At 34.5% G+C, this 24,675-nt stretch overlaps 1 protein-coding gene across 15 annotated transcripts in view; it reads right to left on the reverse strand.

Moving 5' to 3' along the window:
* Akt3 (AKT serine/threonine kinase 3) overlaps positions 1 to 24,675 on the reverse strand; it is a 289,636-nt gene that overhangs the window by 110,038 nt on the left and 154,923 nt on the right. For 13 of the 15 annotated variants that reach the window (XM_048809245.1, XM_048809244.1, XM_048809250.1 and 10 more), the window contains 2 exons: positions 3,663 to 3,728; positions 2,445 to 2,513 (listed from right to left, as the gene is read on the reverse strand). The exons of 1 other annotated variant lie outside the window; for it this stretch is intronic. In XM_048809245.1, the coding sequence (XP_048665202.1) occupies positions 2,445 to 2,513; positions 3,663 to 3,728 (135 nt within the window). The remainder of the gene's footprint in view (positions 1 to 2,444; positions 2,514 to 3,662; positions 3,729 to 24,675) is intronic. One more of the 15 variants, XM_048809246.1, reaches the window with a different exon arrangement.

Genomic DNA, 24,675 nt, shown 5'->3' on the forward strand with positions numbered 1-24,675 from the left:
CGGGGGGGGGGGCAGCTCAGAGGAGCATTCTACCTCTGAGCAACATACCAGTCCTTCTTATTTTGAGATAGGATCTTCCTAAATTGTCCATGCCAGCCTTGAACTTGTGATTCTCTGCCTTAGTCTCCTGAGCTGCTGGGATTATAGGCATATGCCATAGCACTAACTTGCTAACTTCTCTTCTCCCTATTCCCTAAGGTAATCTGCTCATCTATTTATTTCACTCAAATAATCCAGTAAATATTTTCAAGTATATATTATGTGCTAGGTAGTATGTAAGGTGCTGAGAGCATATCAGCAAACAAACCCCTTAAGAACCCAAAGGAACAGTGGGAATAGATAAGTAAATAGGTACTTACAAAACAATGTGGTAAGTATTACAGTAGATGTGAATAGAGACTACATAAAAAAGTAAGAGAAACATTTAAGAGTACTTTTCTCCAAGTTTTTGTCTGCAGTTTATCATTTTCTCTATATTTCTGCCCTGGTCATTCATTCATCCATCCATTTTCTCATTATTAACATATGTATGTGATACAAAATACAAAAACTGCAGAAGAATACATAATTGAAATATATCTTCCTTCTACACTGTCCCAGATGGCAGTTTATCCCCCAAAGGCAAGCTCTAATATCCAATGCATAATTACAAGATATTTAAAGCATACACAAACATATGTACACATGTGTATAGTCTTATTTTCCTTTAGTACAATAGTAGCATGCTTTATAGTCTGTATTTTGCTTTTTCACTTCTGTATCAGTCCAGATTAAGCTGCTTCTTTCTTTTTAGTAGTACAGCAATTCCATTATATAACATGGATGTAACACTATATATTTAAGCAGTCTTCATACTGAACACTCATTTAAGATACTGCAATGCTCCAAGGAATATATTTATTAATATATCATTCTATGGTATATATATCTATGTCTGTAGAATAAATTCCTGGAAGTGAAACTGCTGAGTCCAAGAAAATGTACATTTTTAATTCTGACAAATACTGATATGAGGTTTCACTAATTTCACTCCCACCTCTAAAAGTTAAATTATAACCTTTATGTTTCCCAAATCTATAACCATAGTTCTGAACCCTTACTTACTCTTTATGACATTTCCATATGCATTTTTCTTCAGAACCTTAGGAAAAACCTTTTCAAAATCGCATTTATAATCTTAGCCTCAAAATGTTATTTATAACTTCACTATAACTATTAATTTCCCCTGATTTCAACAAAAAAATCACTTTGATTCTTCCTTGTTTCCACCCACATTCAACAAATTGGTTAAGATGGGCCAATCCTACAATTCCATGACATTATCTTATTTTCTCAGATATCTAATTGCAAACACTCAATTCTGCATGCCTCTATTACCCAGCTACCCAAGTTCTTGCCCTATGCTCACCAACCCCCACCAGTAACTCTGCTCACATCATCTTCTCTGCCTGAAATACTTTCTTAAATCAGTTCCCATGTTGAAATCTCATTAAGTCTACCTTAAATGGCAAATCATCTATAATGCATTTTCTTTTATGAGCTTATTGACACTAGGTCTTAGCTTGATTTATAATGTACTTATAAAAGAAATTATAAACTCCATAATAGCAAGGATAATGTCTTAACACATTTAGATAAACCCACATTGCCTTATGTAGTAAAAATGTATTCACCAAATGAATGAATGAAGTTTTATAATGAACTAATTTCTACATATAAAATAATTCTATAGGAAATAATTCTATTTATTTATTTAGGAAATAGGGATCTTTTAAAGTCTGTGACAAATAAACTCCTATTTAATAATTGAATCTATTTCAGAAAGCCCACAATGTAAATACTTCCAGTTAATTATTCCTGGAAATTACATTTTTCTCACATTGATTTTGTTCAAAAACAGGAAGGAGAAAAAATAAGGAATAAAATAATAGGTGAAATATACTACTTAAAGTGACTGTATTTCTCTTCGAAACTGTATAAGATCTCTTAACTCTATTAAATATCAACATGGTTACTCTATTACACAGGAGAAGAAAAAGCTAAGCCACAATACCTGTGGATTATTGTTCTATTTAGTTCAAAATAATAACTTTTTAAACATGTTTCATACAAAGATTAGTTGAGGAAAAACTCTGTATAACATAATAAATCCAGTATTTCTGGTTTTCAAAATTTAATAACATGGTTTCAAAAATCATACTGTGTTAAAACTTTCCACTTTAAAAAAAAAGGAAAAAGAATATGCTTTCCGGTATATAAACATAGTTATATAAAAACAAACAATCATTAATATTTCATTAGAAATTATTCAGCTCTCTACTTGATTTTAGAAAGAGCTATACAATCTCCATCAGGTAGAGAACTACATAACTTGTATTTCAAGTAATGTTTCTAAAATCATGAAAATACTACCATACAAATGCTAGATTAACTTCTTGACTCACCTCTCCCCCATTAACATATTCCATCACAAAACACAAACGGTCTTTTGTCTGGAAGGAATATTTCAAGGACTTGAAATGAAAAAGAAAAAATGGTATATTATAATCCTATATTCTTATTATAATGGTACCCAAAATAGAACACTTAAAATTAGTAAGCATGATTAATAAAATGAACTGTTAATGTTCCTAAAAATTCTATTTCTTAAGAGTGCTCAAGTAAGAGTCTATAAGAAACATCAAACAAATTTTATTCAGCTTAGCAATAGGTATTGTTATGGGGAAAATAAAAAGTATCAGTAAAATTAAACATTGTAATAAGTATTTATCACTCTATCATGCCATCTATTTAAAATTATGTTTGGTATGGCCTACAAATTACTCTAGTGGATGTTCCTCAAGAATTACAGTTACAATTGTTATATTCAAGTAAGTCACGCATACTGCAAGTTATAATGACCAATCCCAACAAAATTGGTTCATGCAACTTTACATGTTATAAAAAGATATTAAAGCTCTGTTTTGTTATACTTGACAATAAAACGCACAAACATGTAACAAATTAAATTTGGCTATCTAATGATATCCTTGAAAATACTTGTTTTAGCTAAACCTAAAATTTTAATAAAAGGTTTTGAAAATCTAGCTGTTACTTTTAATCTTAATATATCAGAACTGAATATATCAGAACTTATCTAGGTTTATTGCAGTCAGTATGCCTGTATTTCTTAAAAACACTCTCTCCCTAAAACAAGTCTCATTTCTAAGAAATATATTAAGATTTCTGCCTTTTATATTTGAAAAACATGCTGATTATTTAAATATTTATCTGAAGCCATAAGCAAAAAAAAACATAAACTCTACATTTAATATTAAAAAACATTTTAAAAGTCTGCTATTCTCTCAGTTAACTCCTTAAAATGCCATAGGTGATCTATAGGCTCTGTGTTTCAAGTTTTTTAATGATAAGGAGATTCTTGGGAGAAAAATGAGGTTTTAGAAAATAATAAGTAGATAATGGGAAGGATCATAAATGCATACAAACTATACACTTAACTATGAATTCCAACAATTTTGAAAGAATGTGATTTATAAACTTTCAACAAAGAAAATGCCACACTTAAGTTATTGTTATTTAAAATGCTATTTTCATAGTTTGGTTTCTATAACAAAATTCCCTTAAATTTAAAATGTTATAACATCCATCTTCTAGTTACTTACTGTTAAAAATGGATGTCTAGTGTTCTTTAATACTCTGCTTTCAGTAAGAGTGTGTGCTACTTCATCCTACAAAAGGAAAAAAAAAAGCAAACTGTGAATATATATTCTAGGAACCGATTATATAAATTTTAATTATTTATTTAAAATCCAAAGTTAGAAAAGGATTTAAAAACATGTTGCCATGCTTCCTTTATTGCTCAGCTTCCCCTCCACTCAAAGAAAAAAAAAATTAATGATTTATTTCAGATGGCCAAAAGGTAGAAAGTCATTCATACTTGAGCAAAATAATCAATAATGATATAAAAATCAACAAAAAATTATCAGAGAGAGGAAAAAACATTATATTCTTCCCTCAAAAGAATGTCTTATCAGTTAATATTTTAGCATGGGTTAATATTTCTATTTGGGGAGACATAAAAGTTACATTTTAGTAGGATCATGAAATCTTCAAGTCTCCCAGTTGTAATTTTTAAAAAATTTTTTGGTTTTGGATTGAACTCAAAGATGCTTTCCCACTGAGCCACATTTCCTTCCGTTCTCATAATCTCACTAAATTGCTGAGGCTGGCTTTGAACTTGCAATCCTCCTGCCTCAGCTTCCCAAGCCAGTGGGATTACAGGCATGTCACACTGCATCTGGCTCAAGTCTTCTATTAAAAAGAAAAATCAATCATTGAAAAAGGGAACATATAATAATATAAACTTTAATTCTAAATTATATGATTTAGAAATATAAAGAAATAGCAAAAAAAAGGATATCTTTTTGTCTGTAATTTTTAAATGTGCTTCTTTTAAAAATAGGTCATAACCCTTGTACTGTAGGTGACAAGTTCAAAATGAGAGTATATTTAAAACCAAAAATATGGAAAAATATATTGCCCCTATTTTGTTCATAAATCTCATCTTAACATCAAAAGTGAAACTGGAGAGATTTTCTTCAACATATGGAGAACTGGAAAAATGTTTCATGTTTCAAAAGTAACAATATATTAAAGAAGACAGAACAAACTAATGGAGTACCTCTGTTTTTTTGCTTCTGGCAAGATCTTAAGTCCTTGCTAGATCAATATAACACTGTCAGTAAATCAAAATTAGATTATGAGGAAAACCGTGGAGAGAAAAATATCAGGACACTAAATTACATTTATTATCTTTACAAAAGCATTTGACCTTAGTTTGACTTAGAAGATAAATGAGAAATAGATTGATCAAAGAAAGTAAGATCCTAAAGCCATTCCAGGAAGGTGAGATCAATTAAGTCTGAACAGAAAGTATAATTAACAATAAAGTATTTAAAAACCAGTGAAGCCACATATAAGCATGAAACCATTTCAGTCTCATTTATTTTATAGGAGCCAGGCTTAAGTGCTCAATTTGAAATTCACTGTCATATCATACTATAATTCCTAAATTAATTATAATATTTTAATATAAACCAGAAACAGAAATGACACTAGAACTTATATTTTTTAAGACATAGTACTAGTATAATGATTAACATAGCACATACTTAATGTTTGTTGAACTAAACTGCTTACCAAAGGAATAAATTAAAAAATGTCACATATATGAAGCTTGTTCAGTCATTCATTCTTCCACTTATTACTTCACAAATGTGCAAAACTATGTTCTAAGCACTGTTAAAGAGGGAGAATTAAACAAGAGACAAAGTCCCTACTTTTATGAAGCTTTCATTCAAGTTAGTCAGATGGTAATCAGGAATCAAAAAACACATACACATAACACACACACACAAAGCTGAAGAAGGGACACTACAGCTAATGAGCATCATATACTGTCTATGAAATATATAATGCAAGTGGCTATTTTGGGATATTCAGAACCAATCCATTCATTAAAAACAAAAACAAAATCCTGCTGGGGACAGTGATATAGTCCTGTAATCCCAGAAATTCAGGAGGCTGAGGAGGACTGCCAAGTTCCAGGTCAGTCTGAGTAATTTGGCAAAAGCCTGTCTCAAAGAAGGAAAAAAAAAAAAGGATTAGGGATGTAAAGTAAATTCTGGGTTCAATCTTCAATATACCACCCCACTAAAATCCCCGAGTTGTACTTATTAAGTGCTAACAAGGACTGTGCAGGTATAAAGCGATTAAATAAAAAAGATAAAATCAGGGCTGGGGTTATACCTCAGTGGTAGAGCACTTGACTAGCATGTGTGAGGCACTGGGTTTGATCCTCAGAACCACATAAAAATAAATAAATAAAGGTATTGTGTCCATCTACAACTAAAAAATTTTTTTAAAAAAGATAAGATCCTAGAAGAGATGTAAGTAACCAATTTAATAAATAGTAAACTGATTCTGACAAATGGTATTAAGAAAAAATTAGGATTATATACTATTGTAAATGGGGTAGAGAAGGGAAACCAACACCATTGGAAGAGTGGAAGCTAGGTAAGATGATGGAGTGGGAGGGATAATGGCAAAATTTATGTCTGACAATATTTACTAATGCTTCTTTGATAAAGACAGCAAAAACAGGAGGGATCAATTAAGAAATTATTATAGTACTTCAAGAGAGAAACAAGATGCCTTGAACCTCTATGGTAGAAATAGGAACAGGAAAAATGGGGATTATAAGATATCTGCCATTAACATGAGGGTGAACCAAAAGAAATATGTCTTTATAAGCAATGAGAAACAGATTCACAGGAGAGAGAAAATTTACCTATTATGGTTTAGGATGTTAAGTAGTTTTAATCATTGATTGATTTGGGGAAAAACTGAAAATTAGTTGAGTATGAAGCCCATTTAAAACCAATAAAGATATAGTAGTGCTTTAGAAAATATTTCTAATATTTCATTTTACTTTGGGAAAACATAAGAGTTAATTTTCTATGTCACTTGGTTTCATGGACAAAAATGTTTTTTTCCTGAATTCTGAATCTCTCTAAATTACATGAAAGGAATCAAGTAAAGATGCATGGAGGAAAAAACTAAAACAATATTTGTTATTATACAAATGAAATTGGAACTAATAAAACATACATATATTTAATAAAGTAAAATGCATTTTTTATCACATTTTACATCTGATTAGTTTAGAATTTTTCCCATTAATGCAAATTGAATGGTACTGTATTTCACATACTAATTAGTTTTTGCTATGAAGGTATGCACAAGCTAAAAAGTAAACACAGATGCTAATAATTTTTAATTGCAGCTAAAAGCAACATGTCAAAACAAGATGTTAAAAATAACAGAGATAAAAAAATTAGTGTCTAAAACAATGTGAGGCTCTTCAAAAAATCAATTCGTTGATCATAATTATAAATGAAGAGTTCTAGAAATGCTTGGATATACAATATAAGTATAATAATGCTTTCATGAAAAGACTCCTGAAATACAGATTCCTACATATTCAACCATGGTAAAAGACTAAATAATAACTTTTAAACCTAATTTCTTTCACAGAAAGGTTTAGGGGAATAGAATTTTATTTATTGAGGACATAAATAGAACAGTCCACTCTCTCCTATTTATTTTCCCAAATCCTTTCCAGTTTATCACTCACCTTCTACTGGACCTGGTCTAACTCACCCTTCACTTGCCCCACTCACTGTTTTACAACAAGTTTTTTTGAAGGAGACCAGGAATAGGATATGACAAAGAGGAGGAAAAAGAACAACTTCTTTCTATTATCAGGGATACCAATAGTGTATCTTGCCTTTTATCAAGTTATGTTTTATTATTCTCATTTGTATAAGTAAATTGAGGTCCACAGCAGTTAAATAGCTCAAGCTGCAGGTGAAAAAGTCAATATTAATCTTGTATCTTAGTTGAAAATGAAGGGTCATTTCTATTTCACAACTGCTTTCAAACAGCTTACTCAGTATCAAATTAACTAGAATCTTTTACACTGTTCATATTATCTTCTCCATCTTGAACACGAGTCTGTAATGAATAGCTGTCAGAAGATGACTAAAATCAGGATATATTACATCTAAAGCATTTATTTCCTTCATTCTTCCAAAGCAATAAATGAGATCTAGAGGAGATGATCAAGCAGGTTGGGGAGACAGAAGAGGGTAGAGAAACATTACCATGGAACACTTATTTCTAAATTAAACTACAATGACTACCAGTGATCATTATTCACTTGCTCACTGTCTTCATAAGCCACATGGTACTTTTTAAGAGAAGAAATGTCACACTTACCAAGCTCTAAATTTCGGGTTCTTATTCTCCTCTATTGAAAACATGAGCACTGGCCCAACTGTGCTAAGACATCTCCCACTCTCCAATTCTCAGAATATATTTTCACCATTAACAAATTTATATTCTAAAATTTATTTACCTCTAAAGAAAATGTAAGTACAATCATCCTGTTATCTATAAATACTAATATATGTATGTATTATAAAGTATTTTATATTATATATATATACACACACACACACACACACACACAGTATTTTATTTGATAAATTGTTCTTGATGGTCCTGTTCCAACATTACTTGGATAGAGGGTAACATACTTGCTTTAACTTTGATCCTGATACAATCACTTAGACCTGAGTCTTTCTTTAACTGGAGTGTGTGTCTGTTCTGCTCTTTCCTTCTGCCCCTTCAATTCCCAGTACTGAGACAGGTAAATCTCTATCTTCTCACCTCTTTATCTGAAAACAAAACCTCACATAAACATAAAACTAGCACCATAGAGCCCCCCTCCAATCTCAGCTGAAGTCTTCTGAGATTTCTTTCATCACCATTAATTAGGCCACTATTCCATTTCTCAAATGGTTGTTTTGAATATTTCCTAGGTCTCCTTCTATAGCTGGTATGTATGCTGAAATATATACACTAATCTTGCCAAGCAAGTTACCTTATCTAGTTAAGCTACCGAGCTGAAATTGGAACCCCATTTGATCTGGCCTTTCAAGTCTAGAATGCTTTCATTAAGTTGTTTCTCATTATCTCAACCTCACTCCCTCACATTTTCAAAAATGTGATCTTAATTCTTACTCTGAAGAAAAGCCATGAGAAACTAACATTTAACACATTTGATCACTCCCTCTTCCTGAAAACATGTTCTTTTTGTTTCCAGAATATCATGACCTCTCAATTTTCCTCTGTTTTAGTGGTTTCCTTTTCTTTGTCTCTCATGCTGGTCTCTTTTTTCTGAACCTTTGTATAAGAAGTGCCCCCTGGCACTGAGACCACGTCTTTTAACCAGGTATACCTATTCCTTAATGAATTCTTTCAGACTTTGGCTCTAGATACTTCAAAACTAGATCTCATTCCTAAACTCAAGAAGTGCCTATTGGACATGAAAGTCTAATATTTGATTTAAATTTGCGCATCTAATAGTAATATCAAATCTGTCATGTCCAAAACCTATTTTCCCATTTGCCTTCAAATGAGTTTGTTTCTCCTACAATTATCTCTATCATAGTGAATGATAACATCATCCTTTCACAGTTGCTCAGGACAAAAACCATCCCATGTCTTCAAGTCCTTTATTTCTTTCATACTCTCCATTCAATCTCTCAAGAAATCTGGTTGGCTCTTCAACAAAATATACCCAAGGTCTGACTATTCTCCACCTCCACTATTACTACCATAGTGCAAATCACTGTCATCAATTATTATTGCAGTTAACACCTAACAAGCTCCTTCTTTCTAATCCATAGTCTATTCTCAACACTGCTTCCATAGAAATACTACTGAAATGAAAACCAGATCTGATCTCCCCCTTTAAATGCCAAGTGGCACTTCCTAGATGAAGTGGTTGATATGTTGCATATGCAGGCCATGCTGGATTGGATTTATGATTATCAGTGTAATCATATGCCCCTTACTCAAGTTAATCAAACTGGTCTAAAATCAAACAATTCAAGAAGTTATGTAAGATTTGCTGTCAGCTTTTTCCTATGCATCTTACAGATCCTAAGAAAATTAGAGCGATTAACTCAGAGAACAGCAAAAGACCAAAAGCTAAGGAAGTTATTTAAGAAAGATAAAGTTTTAAATGGTCACTAAGGAATGAGATAAATAAAGTGGACATTGATGAGGCTGGCAGAAATATCTTAATGCAACACTATCAAAAGTTGTGTGGACCAACAGGAGCCCTTGTTGATCCTCCAATACTGAAGAAGTTCTAAACAAACACATTATAGCCTAATTTGAAGGAACACAAAAAACTGGGAGGCAAAGCTGACACTTTTTAGTAAAATTAATCAAAATTAGGGTTGACAGAAGAACCAGGGTTTCTTGGACCAATGAAAGCCATATGTACATATATGGAGAAAATAGGGGGTAAAGAGAAAACTTCCAGGAGTTCCCTGACAGAAGTCCAATGCACCGTGATTCGAAAACCTGTTGATGAGGTTCTAACACGGGCTACAATTAAAATGGGGGAATATGAGGATGATTGATGAGATTAAAGTTTAAAAATCTGGATGATAGCAAGAATTGGACCCCAGAGGTGCTTTACCACTTGAGCTACATCCCCTGTTCTTTTTATTTTGAGACAGGGTCTTACTAAATTACTGAGGGTTCTCACTAAATTGTTGAGATTGGTCTCAAACTTGTATTCCTCCTACTTCGGCCTCCCCAGTCACTGGGATTATAGGGTTGTGCCAACATGCCTAGCAAAACCAGCAATGTCTGAATGGACTACATTAAGTGGTTGCATCCTCTTTATCTGAACATGATGCTAGTAGGATGTTATGTCTACCAAGGGAACATTTCAGCTACTGTACTGCAGAAGGCACACTGGTTTGCCCTTGTATTCACTAGATATGTTGAATGAGAACCTCCAGAATTTCCTGAGCCACACAGATTGTTAACTCAAAACAGTATCATGATGGATAAAAAGAGATTAACATATGAATCAATAACACTTTAGAAGCTAGAATGCTGTTACCAACAAATTTTCTGTACTATAACTCTCTATATTCCACAAAAGAACGGTGATGGCCAAGGAAGACTAACAGATTATCAGAACCAAAATAGAGTAGTGTCATCTACAACATCAGCAGTACCTGGTATGTTCTCAGCACTAAAAATACAAAGAGCTAAAGAAAGTCTGATAATGTCTGATTATCAGAAGTGTCTGATCTTGGTAATGCTTTTTTCTTGGTCCTAAAACAAACAAACAAAAAAACCCTATAATCTCCTCAAGTGGGAATGATCCCGATTTACATTTACTTCAGGGTTGTATGAATTCATCATCTTGCTGTCATAATTGCTAAGAATAAATTTTAATTAGATGCAAGTTCATAAAAGTATGACAACATCACAAATTTACAAACAAGCTTAGGACTGACATATAGTGGTGACACAGAAGAAAACCTTAAGCTACGTGATAAATCCAGCAGATATCCAAAGGCCCACCTAAACTTTCAATTCTTATGAATAACCTAGGCATAGGCCATCCATGACATCTCATAGGAAATAAAAAATAAACAGTTCTTATTGCTTACATATGCAGGAAGCATCATACCTGCTCAGGCTGTTTGGGTTTTGGAGGACATAAATTCCACATCTGGGATTAGCACTAACTTTGATCTACAAAACTACTTGAAAGATGAACATATTTAAATGGAAGCTGAAATACTAGCAGGCTATATCTGAACTGTAGCAGCTCAGTCAGTGCATTTGGGTCCTTATGCTCCACTCTAACATATGATTTTCAGAAGTATCTCAACTCACACAGACTGGAGGAGCTTATGGCAATTAGCTCATAAATGCGGCCTAAGGTCTTAGACAAGAAACATTCCATACACAGAAAAACAGTGCACATCATAAAAGAGACAATTACTGGGTATTAACTGAAAATAACTCTTGACTAACAAGTACCTTTTTAAATTTTTTTTAGTACTGGGGATTGAACCCCAAATCATTTTACCATTGAGCCATGTCACCAGGCCTTTTTATTTTTCTAGACAGGGTCTCACGAAGTTGCTTAGGGGCTTACTAAGTTATGGAGGTTGGCTTTGAACTAGTGATCCTTCTGCCTCAGCCTCCCAATACAGGCACATGCCACTGTACCCAGCTCAGATATCATATAATCTTGAAACCCCAAATAACCAGATTTCTTGGATAAACCCCCTCCCCCCAAAAAAAAAAAAAACAAAAACAAAAAACCCAAAACCAAACACTAAGAAGGCAGTGTACTTCCTCTGGAAGGCAGTTCCAAAATGGAAATGGTTTAACAGGAAAGTGCTATTGGAGGAATGCAAGGAAGTCCTCCCCATATTAAGGAGCAGGTAGTCTCTCTTGTAGTTCCTTCCAACTTTGGAGCCATCTTAGAAGCTGCCAGATGCCACTGCCACATTCTGTTGTTCACAGGGCAGGGACCTATAAAGAGCTTTCAAGTGACCAGCCAAAAAGTGACTTACATTTAAGTATGTGGCAGTTCTATGGTGGACAGCACATCTGGAAGGTCACAACACTATAATTCAATGATGTAAAACTGAATGAAAAAAGGTAAGACCAAACCAGCTCAGGGGGCTCATTTGCATGTTGTCCTCTTTTCAGTGATGGGAGAACTGAACAACAACAACAACAAAAAAAAGTGCTGTTTGAGTATTATACTGACAAATAGTGTGACCATTTTCCTGCCTATACTGTAAGGCTGATGCAAAATGGGAAAGTAGATTATTAAAGGGATGGACTATTAATGAGGCATGCCCCCATGGAAATCATTGTGGGAAGTTAAGGGGCATACTGAAGCAGGACACATCAATGCTCATCTGAAGGATCTCCTTCAGGACCACAAGATAACTGGAGCCAAAAGATGGTGGCCACCTGCATACCTGAAGTAAGTACATATGAAGAGCTGCAGCAACATACAGATGAAATAACCATTGACATATTCCTTTCACTATAATGCATAAAATGCCCATAAAAGCTGTCTTGTCATCATAAAGGCTATCTATGCTAAGCCCAGGCCAACATCATTCTAAATGGAGAAAAATTGAAGGCATTCCCTCTAAAATCTGGAACAAGACAGGATGCCCTATTTCATCACTTCTATTTAACATAGTTCTTGAAACACCAGAGCAATTAGACAGACAAAAGAAATTAAAGGGATGAACATAGTAAAAAGAAGAACTCAAATTGTCACTATATGATTCTATATCTAGAAGACCCTAAAAGTTCCACCAGAAAACTTCTAGAACTAATAAATGAATTCCACAAAGTAGCAGGATATAAAATCAACACCCATAAATCATTTCTTTCTTTTTCTTTCTTTTTCATTTCTGTATATCACTGACAAATCCTCAGAAAGGGAAATGAGGAAAACTACCCCATTTTCAATAGCCTCAAAAATAAAATAAAATGAAATAAAATACTTGGGAATCAACTTAACGAAAGAGGTAAAAAGATCTATATAATGAAAATTACAGAACCCTAAAGAAAGAAGTCAAAGAAGACCTTAGAAGATAGAAAGATCTACCTTGCTCTTGGGTAGGCAGAATTAATATTATCAATGACCATATGTCCAAAAGCACTATACAGATTGAATGCAATTCCAATCAAAATCCCAATGATATTCCTCATAGAAAGAGAAAAAAGAATCATGAAATTCATCTGGAAAAATAAGAGATCAAGAATTGCTAAAGAAATCCTTAGCAGGAAGAATGAAGCAGGTGGCATTGCTATACCAGACCTTAAACTATACTACAGAGCAATAGTAACAAAATCAGCATGGTATTGGCACCAAAACAGACTGGTAAACCAATGGTACAGAATAGAGGACACAGAGCCTAACCCACAAAATTACAATTATCTTATATTAGACAAAGGTGCCAAAAACATGCATTCAACAAATGGTGCTGGGAAAACTGGAAATTCATATGCAACAAAATGAAATAAACCCCTCTCTCTCACCATGCACAAAACTCAACTCAAAATGGATCAAAGACTTAGGAATAAAACAGAGACACTGCATCTAATAGAAGAAGAAGTAGGCCCTAATCTCCATCATGTGGGATTAGGATCCAACTTCCTTAATAAGACTCCTTTGGTGCAAGAATTCAAATCAAGAATCAATAAATGGGATGGACGCAAACTAAAAAGTTTCTTTTCAGCAAAAGAAATGATCTGTGAGGTGAATAGAGAGCCTACATCTTGGGAGCAAATTTTTACCCCTCACACATCAGATAGAGCACTAATCTCTAGGGTATATAAAGAACTCAAAAAGTTAAAAACCAAAAACAAACAAACAAACAAAAACAACAACAAATAACCCAATCAATAAAAAATGGGCCAAGGACCTGAACAGACACTTCTCAGATGATGATATACAATCAATCAACAAATATATGGAAAAATGTTCATCATTGTTAACAATTAGAGAAATGAAAATCGAAACCACTCTAAGATTTCATCTCACTCTAGTCAGAATGGCAGCTATTAAGAAGACAACCAACAATAAGCTTTAGCGAGGATGTGGGGACAAAGGTACATACACTCATACACTGCTGGTGGGACTGCAAACTGGTGCAGCCAATATGGAAAGCAGCATGGAGATTTCTTGGAAAATTAAAAATGGAACCATCATTTGACCCAGCTATCTCTCCTAGGTCTATACAAAGGACTTTAAAACAGCATACTACAGGGACACAGCCACATCAATGTTCATAGCAGCACAATTCACAATGGTTAAACTGTGGAATCAACCTAGATGCCCTTCAGTAGATGAATGGATAAAAAAAAAATGTGGCATATATACACAATGGAATATTACTCAGCAATAAAAGAGAATAAAGTAATGGCATTTGCAGATAAATGAATGGAGTTAGAGAAGATAATGCTAAGGGAAGTTAGCCAATCCCAAATAACCAAATGCTGAATATTTTCTTTGATATAAGGAGGCTGATTCATAGTGGGATAGAGAGAGAGGGACCATGGGAGGAATAGATGAACTCTAGATAGGGCAGAGGGGCTGGAGGAGAAAGGAGGGGACATGGAGTCAGAAATGATGGTGGAACGTGATGATCATTATTATCCAAAGTACATGTATGAAGACACAAATTGGTGTGAACATACTTTGTATACAACCAGAGATATGAAAAATTGTGCTCTGTATAGTGTAATAAGAATTGTAATGCATTCTGCTGTCATATAGAAATAAAAAAAAAATTAAAATAAAAAAAGGAACTGTCACGTCTTCCAAAGAGAAAAGACAACTAGATGACAATGGGGTACATTACCCAGATGGGATGGACTCAACATAGTTGGTAAGTACACTACATTGAACCATTACCAGTATCTTTAGGAAGCTATAAGTGGGCCTGGACAGGAAATGACATTTGAGTTTAGATTGAGCTTTACATACTCCAAAATAGATGCAAAAACATAAACATTATAAGATGATTGGAACAGAAGATACTATACCCCACCCAATTACATGTCATTAGATTAAAAAAATGTTTATAGCCCACAGTATTCAAAACTGTCCTTAGAATGATAAAGAACTAGAATGGGAAATGTTATATAAAATAGGAAGAGATAAAGACATGAAGGACTGGCACACATGGTCTCGGTTTATGATGGTTTAGTCAACCTCTGGTCTGTGCCTCTTTCTTTTTGCTTTTCAGCAGAAGTCCATGAAGTATACCATCTCTTTCACACTAACAGAGTTTTTAAAATTTTGCATTTTTTTTAATTTGCAATAAGTTTTGTGTGTTTTATCTACTGATTGATTCTACAAACTGAATACCAATTTGGTGTTCGGTGTTCTCACAATAGAACTGAAATGAAGGAATGGTTACTCTATATCAATAAACTAGGGCTCTGCAAAGGAGAATGCTCCAAGTGTTTGGGTCAGATAGACATTTTCCTTATATCCCATTTACTGGTCATAATCATTCCATATTTCACTTTGCTTCACAGGCAATGTTTTTCTTGCAATTCTAAGTGCTGCCTCCCCTTCCAACTTTAATCTATCATTAGAGTCAACCTAAGTCAAACAATCTAATATGGATGAACCGGTTATTTTATAAATGCCAGCTTTTTTTATCATTATGGAAAAAAAACACAAAACACTGGGATTTCTTATTATTGCACTGTGCTCTAAGTGCTAACATTTCACGGATTCCATCTCTGACTCTTTAATTTCCTTCTAGGTTTTTCTAAAGAAGGAAGGAAGGAAAGAAGGAAGGGAAGGAAGGAGGGAAGGGGGGAGGAGAAAAGAGGAGGGAGTGGGGAGTTGAGGGGAGGGAGAGACAAATTATTATTTCTTTGTTGGGAAGTAATATGTTTCTCAAATTCTGAAAGCATTTTTGATGTTCTGAAATTTTCTGAACACCTAAAACTTTGTAGAAGGTCCTCTTATTTGCTCAGCACTCAGCAGACCCTTTTAGATTGGAAACTTACACAGCTCTTGAAAGTTTTAGTTTTTCTTATTTTTTAGAAAAGCCTTTCAATTCTTACAGTTACTGAGTTCCCCTGATTGAACCTTCATGTTGTAATGATTTTTCAATATTTTCCATTTCTTTATTTCTGGTTCTTTATTCCTAGATACTCTCCAAAATTTGTTTCTAACCCTTCTATTAATTTTTTAAAAATTTTAGAAATCAAACATTAAATTTACAATTAAGCTTTTTCGGCCTATTTTTGTTTCCTATTTGCAATATCTTTATTCCTGTTTAAAATAATAATTAGTGATTGTTAACTTATCTTCTGTTTATTTTGTCTCTGTTTCCACTAGGATCACTGTTCTTCTGTTTCTCTTGCTTATTCTATACTCTTCAAATTTTTTCTGTTTGATGATTCTCAGTAATCTATTCATATTCTTGAAGGATAAATGAGGTAAATTTATAGAGTATGGGTTTCCTCACTGAATTGACCATCAATTCTCTTAAACAGATTAGAAAACATGCTCACATACTTCATTTTAAAAGTACAAGGTGGGAAACTAGAACTACTTCACTCTGAATGTCCAGAAACATTCAACAAAAGAGGGTATCAATTACTACAACTAGGAACCTACCATATCCAAGATAAACTACTCAACAATAAAGTTAAAGGAAGTTCTATTTTTATCTTCATGAAAAAAAATACAAAACACTACATCTACTTGCCCTTGAACATGAGTGGGATTATACCTACCCAAATGTTCTAACCAAAATAAGATAAAAGACCATGTAATGCTTTATTTTCTACTCCGACTCTGAGAACTTGTCCAAAAGTTAAAAAAAAAAAAAAATTTTTAAGACTCTCTGTGGGACTCTGCCAAGTAGAATGACTCTCACCTCCTCCACAGTCCTTTCTTTTTTTCCTTTTTGGACTGTGATACCCTGTACTCAATTTATGTTACTACTATAACAACTGTTTTCAATGTCTATAAGTTCATACCAATTTCTTATACTGTAAACATAATGGATTCAAACCAGGGCTCCTAGGAAAAATTGCTGATTCCAAGGCTGGTGAGTGGAAAATACAAGAAGAGCATGGAGAATCTTGTGGTGCCAAGATAAACTACAGTAAGGATAAGCATATGTCAAAATGGCACATAAACAAACAAAATGAGCTCCCAATAGCTAAAGCCAGAATAACTGAAATAACTGAAATGAAAAATTCACCAAAAGGAATTCAAAAACAGATTTAAGCAGGCAACAGAAACAATCAGTAAGCCTGAAGACAAGACAAATGAGAAAACACAACCCAAATGATAGTGTCTATGAAATACCATCAAGTGGACCAACATGTGCACTGTGGACGGTCACAGAAGTTAGGGGAAATAATAGCTGAAATCTTTCCAAATGTGATGAAAGACATGCACATACATATCCAAGAAGCTCAATGAACACCAAACAAGATAAACTTGACTTCCACTGAGGCACATTTTAATCAAATCATTGAAAGAGGGGCCATGGGAAGATGGCGGAATAGAGGAAGTCCTGTTTCTGGCTGCTCTGTGACATGAACCCAAGAAAGCAGACAGGCAGCTTCTCAACAAGGTCTTGCCTACACAAAATACAACATATCAGAAGAGTGTGAGAAAACCCCTATACTGTGAATTTTTACAGAAACCACGAGCGCTGCCACCACCCGCACAGAAATTAGAGCCTCTGGGCTCAAGTAAGTCTATGGACACTGGACCCAAAGCCCACAATTCTAGCTCACACACAGCTCACAAGGGGCTTAGCAGAAACACATTTCAGCACCTCTGCAGAACTCCAGACTGCGTACCACTCCCACGCAGGTCACTGCTACCTATCCACAGCACAAGGCCATTGCCCAGCTCCCCCCACCTCACCAGACACCCCGGGGCTGAAGCAGCTGGACTCCATCTTGGAAAACCTTCCTCCCTACTTTGTGCTGGGCATGGCTATCAGATAGGATTGCCATTTGAGTAAATACCTGATTTCCAATTCCTCCTCCCTCCCCAGTGGCGTTAACTCAGCACAGTGGCCATCCAACGCAAGAACAGCTCTCAGTTAGACAAAGTGCAGTGTGAACAGGATGCTGCCGCCTATCTGGTGTGAGCCTGGGGGTGAGAGATCCTGCAGTTGGGACCTGATAAGTAAGAGAGGGGAGGGGACTAATGTTTGGAGCATAACAGGGAGATCAGGATTTTGGAAATCTCCAGGCAAGAGAGGGAGATGATACTGGGGGCTCTAGTCAGATGAGTGATCACAAAAAAAGACCCGTGAGGTGCTATTTCCCAGCTGGGACTGGTGAGCCGTACTTCCCACTTCCAGACACTCCACAACAGGTCCAGTCTTCTCACCCTCGTTACCTACACCATCCTGAGGGCAGAGTCACCAGCTTATAACAGACAACTCCACCTACTGAATGAGAAAAGAAGCAGGAAAAGTATTTTTTTTCCTCTTCTGCTTTCTCTTCTACCCTTCTATCCTCTGGCCCTTACAACCTCAACGTATATAAAACCAAGAACTTTGCATGAAATAGAACTTTGAAGACTGAGTTACCTAATAATATAATATAGAGGAACTAAACATAAGTCTTTTTTTCTTTTTCTTTTCTCTTTTTTCTTTCTTTCTTTCTTTCCCTTTTTTCCTTTCTTCTTCTTCTTTCACCCTCCAAATTATACTATTTTAACATCCTGTATTTTTCTAAATACATATGTGTGTCTGTTTTATGTACTCTACTGTTTTCCCACATAATTTTCTATCCCAAATTACCTCCTATATATTCTCTTGCTACTAACCCTCTTCACTAGAATTCTCCTTCATATTTCCTAAAATATATTAACTCTATACCCTCACATCTTTTCCCTTCAACATACTGTCCTACAACTGACCCCCAGTTCATAGTCCACTGCCAGAAACTGTAAACCTTTTTGTGAAACTACTGATTATATTTTAAATAATAATTGAATCCAACATTTCTGGACATTGAGACTAAACTATAAATGTCTTAATAACAACAATTTCTTCATAGGTGATGTAATATTGATATTGGGATCTGTTAACATTATCCTTCCCCACAAAGGAGATATCTTAGAACCCTACAAGAGCACTACAAATCTATAGAGTAAAAACAATAACACACCAGATCCACAGAGCTGGTAAGGAAGACACACGAGCAACATGAAAAGACAATAGAAGAAAGTACCACAAACAAATCAAGACAACACATCATTAGAAGCATTGGCAGCTATAGCAGAAAAAATGACAGAGATAGATCTCAGGATATACATTGTTAAAATGTTTTTGGGATCTAAAAGAAGACATAAGAGAACAAATAGAGGCAGTAAAAGATCACTTCCACAATGAGCTACGTAAATAAATCCAAGAAGCAAAAGATCATCTCAACAGGGAGATAGAGGTGCTATTAAAAAAACAAACAGAAATCCTTGAAATGAAAGAAATAATAAGCCAAATTAACAACTCAAATGAAAGCATCACCAACAGAGTAGACAATTTAGAAGATAGGACATCAGAAAATGAAGATCAAGTAAATCATCTTGAAAAGAACATAGACTACACAACAAAATTTAAACCACGAACAGAACATTCAAGAAATACGGGATAGCATAAAAAGACCAAAATTGAGAGACACTGGAATAGAGGAAGGCATAGAGGTCCAAACCAAAGGAATGAACAAACTATCAATGAAATAATAACAGAAAACTTTCCAAACATGAAGAATGAATTGGAAATCCAAATTCAAGAAGCCTACAGGACACCAAATATACAAAATCACAACAGATCCACACAAAGGCACATTATAATGAAAATGCCCAACATACAGAATAAGGAGAGAATTTTAAAAGCCACAAGAGAAAGAAATCAGATTACATATAAGGAAAAAAACCAATTAGGACAACAGCAGATTTTTCAACACATACCCTAAAAGCTAGAAGATCCTGGAACAACATATCAAGTTCTGACAGATAATGGTTGCCAACCAAGAATCTTGTATCCAGCAAAATTAAGTTTTAGATTTGAAGATGAAATAAAAGCTTCCACAGTAAACAAAAGTTAAAAGAATTTATAGCTAGAAAACTGGAACTACAAAACATCCTGGGCAAAATATTTCATGAAGAGGAAACAAAAAACAACAATAAAAATCAGCAGAGGGAGGTAGTACACTGAAGGAAAAACTAATCAAAGAAGAAAACCAATTCAAGTAAAATAACAAAAATAAACAAATATGGCTATAAATACACACCATGTCTCAATAGTAACCCTAAATGTTAATGGCTTAAACTCACCAAACAAAAGACATAGGCTAGCAGATTGGATTAAAAAAGACCCATCAATTTTCTGCCTCCAGGAGACTAATCTGATAGGAAAAGACATACACAGACTGAAAGTGAAAGAAAGGTTAGGAAAAATCCTACCACTCATATGAATTGCAGAAGCAAGCAGGGGTTTTCATACTCATTTCAAACAAAGTAGACAACAAGCCAATGTTAATCAAAAGGGATAAAGATGGACATTACATACAGCTCAAGGGAACCATACACCAACAAGACATAACAATCAAAAATATATATGTCCCAAACAATGGTGCAGCTATGTTCAAACAAACTCTTCTCAAGTTCAAGAGTCAAATTGACCACAATACAATAATCTTGGGTGACTTTAACACATCTCTCTCACCACTGGATAGATTGTCCAAACAAAAGTTGAATAAAGAAACTATAGAACTGAATAACACAATCAATAACTGAGACTTTACTGACATGTATAGAATATTTCAACCTGCATCAAGTGGATACACTTTCTTCTCAGCAACACATGGATCCTTCTCTAAAAGAGACAATATACTAAGCAACAAAGCAACTCTTAGCAAATAAAAAAAGTAGAGACACTACCATGCATTTTAACGGATCGTAATGAAATGAAATTAGAAATCAACGACAAAATAAAAAATAAAAATTTCTCCATCACCTGGAGACTAAACTATATGTTACTGAATGAACAATGGGTCACACAAGATATCAAGGAAGAGATTAAAAAATTCTTAGAGGTAAATGAGAACACAGACCCAATGTTATTGAAATCTCTGGGACACTATGAAAGCAGTACTAAGAGGAAAATTCATTGCATGGAGTTCATTCATTAAAAGAAGAAAAAGTGAACAAATAAATAACCTCACACTACATCTCAAAGCCCTAGAATAATAAGAACAAACCAGCAGCAAAAGCAGTAGAAGGCAAGAAATAATAAGAGCTGAAATCAATGAAATCGCAACAAAAGAAACAATTGAAAAAATTGACAAAACAAAAAGTTGGTTCATTGAAAAAATAAATAAAATTGACAGATCCTTAGCCACACTAAGGAAGAGAAGGAGAGAGAGAACTCAAATTACCAGCATATGAGATGAAAAAGGTAATATCAGAAATACAGAGGATAATTAGAAATTTCTTAAGTCATACGATTTGCCCAGATTGAGTCAGGAAGACACACACAATTTAAACAGACCAATACCAAGTGAGGAAATAGAAGAAGCCATCAAAAGATTATCAACCAAGAAAAGCCCAGGACCAGATGGATACACAGCTGAGTTCTACAAGGCCTTTAAAGAAGAACTAACACCAATACTCTTCAATATATTTCAGGAAATAGAAAAAGAGGCAGTAATTCCATATGAATTCTATGAGGCCAATATCACCCTGATCCCAAAACCAGGCAAAGACACATCAAAGAAAGAAAACCTTCAGACCAATATCTCTAATGAACATAGATGCAAAAATTCTCAATAAAATTCTGGCAAATAGAATACAAAAACATACCAAAAATTCTGTGCACAATGATCAAGTGGGATTTATCCCAGGGATGCAAGGTTGTTTCAACATATGGAAGTCAATAAATGTAATTCATCAATCAATAGACTTAAAGTTAAGAATCATAAATAGATACAGAAAAAGCATCTGACAAAATAAAGCACCCCTTTAAGTTCAAAACACTAGAAAAACTAGGGATAACAGGAACATATCTCAATATCGCAAAGGCTATCTATGCTAAGCTTCAGGCCAACATCATTCTAAACGGAGAAAAATTGAAGGCATTCCCTCTAAAATCTGGAATAAGACAGGGATGCGCTTTTTCACCACTTCTATTCAACATAGTTCTTGAAACTCTTGCCAGAGCAATTAGACAGATGAAAGAAATCAAAGGGATATGTATAAGAAAAGAAGAACGTAAAATATCACTATTTGCTGACAATGATTCTATACCTGGAAGACCCCCAAAAAAAACTCCACCAGAAAACTTCTAAAACTAGTAAGTGAATTCAGCAAAGCAGCAGGATATAAAATCAACACCCATAAATAAAGGCATTTTTGTATATCAGTGACAAAGCCTCTGAGAAGGAAATGAGGAAAACTACCCCATTTACAATAACCGCAAAAAAAAAAAAAAAAAAAAACTTGGGAATCAACTTAACGAAAGAGGTGAAAGATCTATACAATGAAAACTACAGAACTCTAAAGAGAGAAATCAAAGAAGACCTTAGAAGATGAAAGATCTACCTTTCTTTTGGGTAGGCAGAATTAATATTATCAAAATGACTATACTATCAAAAGCACCATAAAGATTTAATGCAATTCTGATCAAAATCCCAATGGCATTTCTCACAGAGAAAGAAAAAGCAATCATAAAATTCACCTGGAAATATAAGAGACCCAGAATAGCTAAAACAATCCTTAATAAGAAGAGTGAAGCAGGTGGCATTGCTATACCAGACCTTAAATTATACTACAGAGCAACAGTAACAAAAACAGCATGGTTTTGGCACCAAAACAGACTGGTAGACCAATGATACAGAATAGAGGACACAGAGCCTAACTCACAAAATTACAATTATCTTATATTAGACAAAGGTGCCAAAAACATGCACCGAAGAAAAGATAGCCTCTTCAACAGATGGTGCTGGGAAAACTGGAAATTCATATGCAACAAAAATGAAATTAAACCCCTATCTCTCACCATGCACAAAATTCAACTCAAAATGGATCAAGGACCTAGGAATTAAACCCGAGACTCTGCATCTAATAAAAGAAAAAGTAGGCCCTTCATCATGTGGAATTAGGATCCGACTTCCTTACTAAGACTCCTTTGGTGCAAGAATTCAAATCAAGAATCAATAAATGAGATGGACTCAAACTAAAAAGTTTTTTTTTTCAGCAAAAGAAATGAATGCTCTGTGAGGTGAACAGAGAGCCCACATCATGGGAGCAAATTTTTACCCCTCACACATCAGAGTACTAATCTCTAGGGTATATAAAGAACTCAAAAAGATAAGCACAGAAAAAACAAATAACCCAATCAACATATGAGCCAAGGACCTGAACAGACACTTCTCAGAAAAGGATATACAATCAATCAACAAATATATTAAAAAATGCTCATCATCTCTAACAATCAGAGAAAAGCAAATCAAAACTACTCTAAGATATCATCTCACTCCAATCACAATGGCAGCTATTATGAAGACAAACAACAATAAGTTTTAGCGAGGATGTGGGGAAAATGGTATACTCATCCATTGCTGGTGGAAGTGTAAATTGGTGCAGCCAATATGGAATGCAGTATGGAGATTCCTTGGAAATCTGGGAATGGAGCCACCATTTGACCCAGCTATCCCTCTCCTGGGACTATACCCAAAGGACTTAAAAACAATATACTACAGGGACACAGCCACATCAATGTTTACAGCAGCACAATTCACAATAACTAAACTGTGGAGCCAACCTAGATGCCCTTCAGTGGATGAATGGATTAAAAAAAGTGACATATATATACACAATGGAATTTTACTCAGCAATAAAAGAGAATAAAATTGTAGCATTTGCAGGTAAATGGATGACGTTGGAGAAGGTAATGCTAAGTAAAGTTAGCCAATCCCAAAAAAACAAATGCTGAATGTTTTCTCTGACTCATAGTGGGGTAGGGAGTGGGAACATGGGAGGAATAGATGAATTCTAGATAGGGAAGAAGGGAGGAAGGGAAAGAGAGAAGGCAGGGGATTAGCAAGGATGGTGGAATATGATGGACATCATTATCCAAAGTACATGTATGAAGACATGAACTGGATGTCAACCTACTTTACATACAAACAGAGATATGAAAAACTGTGGTATGTATGTGTAATTAGAATTGTACTGCAAAAAAAAGTATATGTATAAAGACATGAATTGGCATGAACATACTTTATATACAAAGACATGAAAAATTGGGGCTGGGATTGTGCCTCAGCGGTATAGCGCTCGCCTAGCATGGGCAGAACCTGGGTTCGATCCTCAGAACCACATAAAAAAAAAATAAAGGCATTGTGTTGTGTCCATCTACACCTAAAAAATAAAAAAAATATATTAAAACAACAGCTAAAAAAGATATGAAAAATTGTGCCCTATATGTGTAATAAGAATTGTAATGCATTCCGATGTTGTGTATTTAAAACAAAATAAAATCAATTAAATTATAAAAACATTGAAAGATAACCTTGAAAGCCCCACGAGAGAAACAACTTATCACGTGTTCAATGGATTGTCAATAACAGATTTCTCACCAGAAACTTGGGAGATCTGAAGGCATTAGGTTGATATGCTAAAGAAAAAAT

Source organism: Marmota marmota, unplaced genomic scaffold (genome assembly GCF_001458135.2).
Source record: "Marmota marmota marmota unplaced genomic scaffold, marMar, whole genome shotgun sequence".
Lineage (NCBI taxonomy): Eukaryota > Metazoa > Chordata > Mammalia > Rodentia > Sciuridae > Marmota > Marmota marmota.